This window comes from Cariama cristata, unplaced genomic scaffold (assembly GCF_000690535.1).
Source record: "Cariama cristata isolate BGI_N322 unplaced genomic scaffold, ASM69053v1 scaffold22949, whole genome shotgun sequence".
Classification (NCBI taxonomy): Eukaryota; Metazoa; Chordata; class Aves; order Cariamiformes; family Cariamidae; genus Cariama; species Cariama cristata.
Window position 1 is genome coordinate 825 of NW_009636692.1, and position 7,553 is coordinate 8,377.

At 48.7% G+C, this 7,553-nt stretch overlaps 1 protein-coding gene across 1 annotated transcript in view; it reads left to right on the forward strand.

Moving 5' to 3' along the window:
• Nucleotides 1-1,566: 1,566 nt before the first annotated feature.
• The window catches only part of LOC104167692 (ubiquitin carboxyl-terminal hydrolase CYLD-like), an 11,317-nt gene continuing 5,330 nt past the window's right edge, over nucleotides 1,567-7,553 (forward strand). Inside the window, exons 1-7 of the mRNA XM_009708015.1 lie at nucleotides 1,567-2,028; nucleotides 2,108-2,389; nucleotides 2,586-2,655; nucleotides 3,520-3,740; nucleotides 4,164-4,317; nucleotides 5,693-5,831; nucleotides 6,481-6,591. Coding sequence (XP_009706317.1) covers nucleotides 1,567-2,028; nucleotides 2,108-2,389; nucleotides 2,586-2,655; nucleotides 3,520-3,740; nucleotides 4,164-4,317; nucleotides 5,693-5,831; nucleotides 6,481-6,591 — 1,439 coding nt within the window. The remainder of the gene's footprint in view (nucleotides 2,029-2,107; nucleotides 2,390-2,585; nucleotides 2,656-3,519; nucleotides 3,741-4,163; nucleotides 4,318-5,692; nucleotides 5,832-6,480; nucleotides 6,592-7,553) is intronic.

Here is a 7,553-nt window from a genome sequence, read left to right on the forward strand (position 1 = left end):
GGTTGTGGAATCTCTGGCTACGTGGATAACGTATGTCTGCTGTCCATGTGAAATTAGCCATGCTGGCAGACCCAGGTGGATGGTATTTGAGGAGACCCGTGGTTTTCTGGAGGGGATTAGTCCTCTCTGAGACCAGGCCTTCAGCTGCAGCAAACGAGCATTGCCCAGAAGCAGTACAGCAGCGTTTGGATCAGGTCTCCGAGCCATCTTCCCACTCGCCAAGGTTAAAAAATAAGAGTGAAAGGGAGATGACTCCTGTAGGAAGCTACCACGATGAGCCCAAACACAAGGAGAGCTCCAGGATCTGTTCAAGCATCAGATGATTTTTTTTTGTAACACAAGCAGTGATTTATCTTTTCCTAATACTTTAAAAAGTGACCTCTCTTGATACTAATCTCCAGTGAAGGCCCCAGTAACGCTACCCTCCTCCTTGCTGAGCTCTGTGCAGCCTTTCTGTTCAAGCTCTGCCTACGTTTTCCTCCCAACTCACCCGTTTATTGTTCTTGCGAGCAGCTGCATTCGTGCTTCCTGCCCCAATGCCCCGAGCGTGTTTCTACTTCCCTTAATTGCGTCTGCTCAATTCCTCCTCTCTCCACTTCCAAATTTTAAGAAACTTCTACCAGGTAGCCCATAGTGGAGACATCGGGTTTTTTTCTTTCTTAATTTCCTTCAGGGCCTAGAAATGGGCACGTCTCTTATTTTCTCTATATTGATCAGGTTGGGCCAACCAGTTCTGTCCACCTGCAGGAAGAAGTTTCTATATTCACCCCTTTTTTAATGTTGTAGCAAAAAGGCTGGGTCCTGGTTGTGCGTGGTATCGTGAAAAGTGAGGTGGGGAGGGGTAAAACGCATGAGAGTTTAGTTAGAATTTAGCTAGAAAATAAGTGTAAAAATGTACTTCTGATTCCAGGTATTTTAATTTCTTTTAATAGATTTGTTTTGAAAGGTGGTGATCTTTAGTCGCTTGGCATAATAATGCGGTAGGTGCTGTGCTTTGCGTATGGTTTGAATATTAATGTTCTTTAACACAACGTCGAAGAGCTCTAGTTGCAGATTCGAACTCTTTAGAGAATTTTTAAAAGGCAGAATTTAGCCTTTGTCCCACTCCTGCAAGTAAGTATGAAAAGAAGGCAGGAGGTGGAATTTGATGTGGCTGTTCTGGCTGTATGGTGTTGTAGAGAAGAGGACAGACGAGGAGATGCTGCTCTGGGCAACTTCTTACTGAGAGGTGTTAGTAGAGAAAACAGAGCTGGACTCTTCCCGTGGGTGCACAGTGAGAGGACAGGAGGCGATGGGGACAACCAGGAACATGAGAAACCTTGGTTAGATGGAATTTTTTCTTTTTCACTGTGAGGGCGATCAAACACTTGAACAAGGGACCAGGGAGGCTGTGGGATCTCTGTCGTTGGAGATGCTTAAAACTCGACTGGGTGAGGCTTTGAGCAACCTGTTTTGAGCGTGCGGTTGGGCTCGAGACCTCTTCCAACCTGAATTCTTCTGAGATCCTACGATAACATGCGCGAATCTTTACTGATGTGACTCTCTCGTTTCTCACAAGCCAGGGGAATGACGATGAGCAGTCTCCTACCTTCAGCAGGGGACGGAAACTGCTATTACATCCTGACAGAAGACTGTGCCTATGGCAGCAAGTACTTCCAAGCTGGGAACATGTGCTTCTGCAGCGAGAGAAGTTACCTGCGCAACTTCTCCGAAGACAGGCCCCCGGCTTGCTTCTTGAAAGTCATCATGCTTGATGACAGCTCCACCGTCACGATAAATGTAGAAATCCTTCAGCCTGTCCGCGAGGAGATGGCCGTCTTCCTCCTGGCCATCAGCAGCCACAACGAACGCTTGAACTACTTCTTGGAGAGGTTGAGCCTTGAAGCAGCTCTGCGGGCTGTGCCAGGCCAAAAAGTGATGGTGGAGGTTGACCGGCAATACTTCCCTGGGGTCATCCGCTACATCGGGAGCATTTACAAAAACGTTTCAGTCGTGCTGTCTCCATTCTTCTTCGGGGTGGAGTTACAGGTAAAGTGGTCAAGGAAATAAATTGCTTATTTTCCATTAATGTTTGTGTATGTAACCTGCCTTTCTGGCACGTTTTCAGGGTGAGGGAGAGAACAGAGGGCGCAGTGATGGATCTTATCACGGCACCGAGTATTTCAAGTGTAAGCGGAACTGCGGGATCTTCCTGCCCTTTAGCAGAGTCCAGTTTACTCCCACACTGGACGATGACTATCTGAAACAAAAGCCAAAAGCGGACACGGAGGAGGTGGTTCCTGTGAAAGTGGGAGATGCAGTTAGCTTCTACGTGGATGAAGTCCTCAGAAAAGGAATAGCGATGGCAGTTTACAGGGAGGGAACCCAATGGTTCGTTAAAGTTTGTCCGGTAAGAGCAGCCTTGCTGCCTTTTCTTGGGTTTGGGGGATTTTGTAAAAAACTGTGTTATGGTGGGACATGAAAGAAAAGTGGAAGGAATGTCCAAAAGGGACATAAGCGTACATGCAAACTTTCCAGGGCTGTTTGAAAAATTGGTTCATATTCCAAGCATTTAGCTGATAGATTTTTTTTTTCCCTCCTTTCAGGAAGAAGAAGGAACAACTGACATTTTCAGAGAAATCCCTATGGACTCTGTGGTGAAGGAAAGCTTGCAAAGTAGGTTATCGTCAGATGTGTCTGCCCTGTGTACGTTCCTGGGGATTTAGCATTTATGAGCTGAAAGTCCAACAAAAGCTTTAGCTAGTCCCAGCTTGGTTGGTCAGGAGGCAGGGAAGGTCCATGGAAAAGTCTCAAGTTCTGGACAGAATTCTTTGCATTAGCAACTTAAACTGAGTCTACCCACGGTTGGACTTGATGGTCTTAAAGGTCCTTTCCAACCTAAACGATTCTGTGATTTGTCAGGAAGAAGAGAAGAGTCTGATTGCAGTGCAGAAGTATTTCCTAGGGGAGAAGGCACCACTCGTTAAAGAGTCTTTAATTTAACTGTAGAAGGTGGAGCAGGAGCCTCGTCCTGATGCCAGACAAACTCAGAGAGGCACAGATGCCGGCAGCGATGGTGTGAGTCATTGAACAAGAGAAGAAATTTGTGGAATTTCTCAGTTGCCATCAAAAGACACAGTGCAGCTGTCAGGGCCACCCCGAGGGGAGCCGTCATGAGACTCTTCATCGACTTGATTCATCTCACTAAAGGCAGAAAAATAATTTGGAAATAACCCCCCTGCTGCCATTTCAGCCGTCCGAAATGGCTCTGTGAAGGGCTGGATGAGCTCCAGGGCCAGCGAGAGGCTGGAGTGTGCAGCCTTGAGCAGGGAAACAAGGAGCAGGATCATCCCTTCCCCACCGGTTAGACCAGCTTGGCCATATTGCTGGGAATTACACCTTGTGTCTCTGGTGCTCGACTTCAGGCTTGTCTGTATGGTCTGTAATTTGAAAATAGACCTGGTATTAGATGAGATCCAGAGGTCTCTGTCATTACGTGTTGAATTCCTACCTCACCTGACATTTTGTATTGCCCACTAGGTTTATTTTCACCGTTTGAGACCGACATGGGCTTGGGACATCCAAACCAAATGAAACGAGAGATAAGCGAGAGCGGTGAGGAGTGTGAAAGTGGGAATTCCTCCCTGGAGGTGAACTCCATGGTCCAGATCACCTTGGACAAGGGAAATCAGGTTTCGGGAATCATCCGCTGGTTGGGCTACCTGCCTCAAATTAAGCACAAAATGGCAGGAGTTGAACTGGTAAGGAGCAAAATATTTCCTGCTGTGAGATTGTATATCAGAACGGGCAGGTCTTGGTCACTGTTCTCTTTTAACACCTTCAGCTTGTGGCTGCGTATCTCACAGCCTGACCCGCGCCTCTACGTGTCAGAGTGTGAACTGTGAGGGCAAGCACACAATTGTGCCCTCCCTGAGGCTGGGGAATGATTATGAGGGTTGGTTTCATCTTTTCTAGAGCAAAGTTATTGGATCGTGGGACGGAATAATCATGAATCCTACAAGCGGCATCAATAGGTTCAAAACATAACCAGAATAAATGAAAACAGTCAGCAAAACGGGACCAAACTTGTACACAGCTTAAGATATTAAATGGCCATGTCGGGGATCACACCTCATTCGTGGAAAGCCTGCTCTCATGTTATTCCTCAATGCTTTTTTCCCCAGGATGAAGATAAGGGGGTCACTGCGGGTGAATGGCTGGGCAAATACTACTTCCACTGCGCTCCGAAGCGCGGCCTCTTTGTGAGGCTGCAGTCCTGCCAGCCCGACGTTCGCTTCCAGTGTTCACGCAACAGTGACTTGAGCCTCATGGATTATAGTAAGTTCTGAAGGGAGACAGGGCTGTGCTGGGACAAGGCACGCTACGGAGAAGCCTCATGTGCAGTGTCTGAATCAGCGGTTTAATATTCTTCACATTCTTGGAGTGTTCCGAAAGATGTCGGTTTTAAGGTTGCTGAGGTTGCCATGATCATATTTATAGGGAATGCCCCGCAAGTGTGAGAGGTGGTAAGTAATTTATTACAGAGATAACGTAGACTACGGCATTGAATATAAGGCAACGTGTTTTGAGTGGCTCTAAGAATGACACCTCGGTGGCACGGATGTGTTGGAGAAGGGGAGGCTGGCAGGAAATGTTGTGGGGGTAACAGAGGATAAAAGTCCAGAGCAACAGTCTTTGCAAGGCGTTGTGAATGCTGCAAGCAAGGTAGGGCTCTTCTGCCTGTGGTTTTCAGGGCGGAAGAAAAGGTCTTGTGTAATTGAGACCTGAATATGGACAAGTGTTGTAGCTATAGGGCCTGGCCTAGCTGCTGTCTGTTAAATGTAGATCACGTGCGTGACTCTGGAGAGCTGGAGTGGGTAACTCAGGCCCATGGCCAAGATGTCGGGTGATACCGGTGTTGTACCTGGGGCCTGACGAGTAAGAGGGAGCTTGGAAAAGGAGAGAGGATTAAATCAATTTTAATATAGAGTTTAATGTGATGATAAGACATTCACAAGAAGATGCAGGGAAGAACAGATCAGTGTTTTCATTTGAACAGGAAGAAATTCTACTAGAGCAGAGGAGACGGCATGAATTAGCCATTTAGAAACTGTAAATGAGATCACTGTAAACGAGAAGACAGGATTCATGTAGGGACTGCCCAAAAACTGGGAGCAGGGACAAGGAAGAATGTTTTAAGGACATGCTGAAGAGAGGGGATTGAATTATAAGGGGAGAACGCTGAAGAACCCAGGAAAGACCAGATTGAGAAAGCCACCTTTGGAGCTTACGGAGACAACAGGCCAGCGGGATGAGGCTGTCACAGCACAGTTGCCTGTTTGTCCCCTTGCTGCTGGGGTCACAGATCTTTCAACAGAGAGATCCCAAGCTTGCATATAACACAGCACCAGCTCGTTTGTAGCTCTTTTTGTCTTCGTTATACTTGGCATAACGATGGCAGAGGCTGTATGGCTTGCTGGGGCATGTCTCTGGTGAAGAAGAGATGGTTTGGTTTTTGTCTCCATTTCCAGTAGATAAATTACTAAAGAGACGAGTCTTCATCCCAGCACGGTTGAGTCCCGGCAGGAGCAGCGCAGAGGAGTATGATGCTGACTTCTGAGTGGAGCAGATCTCTGGGGCATCGGGGAAGGGCAGAGCTGACCCAGACGAGGTGGGAAGCTAAAGGGGGTTGCTTCTGTTGCTTCTTTTGCAGGAGGGCAAGAAGTTCTTCCACAGGCTCCAGACAGTTTTCCTCCCCTCAGAAACGAGGCGGCAGTGCATGTCCTACAGGGGCGGATGAAGGGGATCCAAGGCCATTGTAATTCCTGCTATATGGATGCAGCTCTCTTCAGGTAAGGACCAGCTTGGGTGGTGCCGTTTCATTAAAAGAGTGCTTTTTTAATTGGGCAGACCCCTAAACCGCAGCACTTCCCTGGACTTCCAAGGTGGCTGGAAATTTGCCCGGTATAGAGCAGAATGTAACCATGCGGAGACGCAGCCTCGATGCTTGCTGCTTTTTGATCTCCTTCCTAACCTGGTAGGTTTTCAGGCCCTGAAGTACCCCCTGTGAGTACCTAAGGTACCCGTGTGTCTGTCATGCAGGGTGGTGAGAGATTGTAGTTCTCTGGACTTGGACCGTGCTCACTCTGTCACTGGAGTTACTGGCTGGAAACATTTCAAAGAAACCGCCCAGGAGGTCCCAGCTTCACTGTGCAGCATTGTTTGGAGAGGAAAAGACTCAGTGGTGCCTCCCCCATGAGCAGTTTTGGCTGCAAAGTACGAGATTTCATTCTCTCTGAGCTGTTTCCTTGCTTACTACCAGTGTTCATTAAACCAGATGTGGTTTATCTCGCTGTGGAGATGCGCTCTCACTCACCTTTCTGTAACTGCATGCATGGACTGTTGAAAAGAAAAGCCACCGAATGTCACCAGGCACAACGGTTTGGTTCTAACTATTGCTGCAAACCCATCAGGTTTACACCCATCCCATTCTTTTCACAGCCTCTTCTCCTGTACGTCTGTGCTGGACTCCATGCTCTTCAAGCCTTTCCCGCTGTGTGACAGGAATGTCCAGAGCATTCTGCGGGATGAGATTGTTAATCCCCTCCGAAAGTGAGTATAGTACGCGGGAATCCTGGAAGTAGTCCGTCTGCCTTCATACCTTCTATGCTACCCTGCCAGATGGAACCGAGCGCTGAGAGAAAGGGTTACTTGGAGGGTTTCTCCTGCCAGCCACATCCAAAGGTCTTCATATTGAGTTCCTCTTCCAGTTGTTCCTTTCCCTGCGTTGTAAGGCTGTCACAACTCCTGCTGCACATATCTCCCGCTCAGAAGGAAGCCTTGTGAGCCGGACTTCTCAGTGAAAGGAAGAAAGAGGGATTCCTGGGGTTCAGACCACCTCTGGAGGGGAACTCTGGAGTTGATGAAGCCGTGGCATTGCCTTCATCAGCAGTTATTCCCAAAGGCAGTATGCAATGCCAGGCGGGATGAGGGTAGACCATGGCATGAGAGCTAAATTCTCTGCATTTTGTATCAAAGATGCCAGGCTCTTTCCTCATCCTCCCTAGAGGAGCGTGAAAGAGGGGCATGGAGAGCTGAATGAACATAAGACATCAGCATCTTCTTTGAGGAGCAGTGTCCTGGCGCTGGCTACAGAAATACAAGCCTGGGGTGTTCTGTGATGCTGAGATTTGATTGAGAGCAGCCCTGTAGAGAAGGACTTGGGGATGAAAAGCTGGACGTGAGCCGGCCATGTGCGCTGGCAGCCCAGAAATTCAACCGTGCCCTGGGCTGCATCCAAAGCAGCGTGGACAGCAGGTCGAGGGAGGGGATTCTGCCCCTCTGCTCCGCTCTGGGGAGACCCCCCCAGAGCACTGCATCCAGCTCTGGGATCCCAGCACCAGAAGGACATGGACCTGTTGGAGTGAGTCCAGAGGAGGGCACAGAGATGATCCGAGGGCTGGAGCACCTCTGCTGTGCGGACAGGCTGGGAGAGTTGGGGTTGTTCAGCCTGGAGAAGAGAAGGCTCTGGGGAGACCTTAGCGCAGCCTTCCCGTGCCTAAAAGGGGCTGATG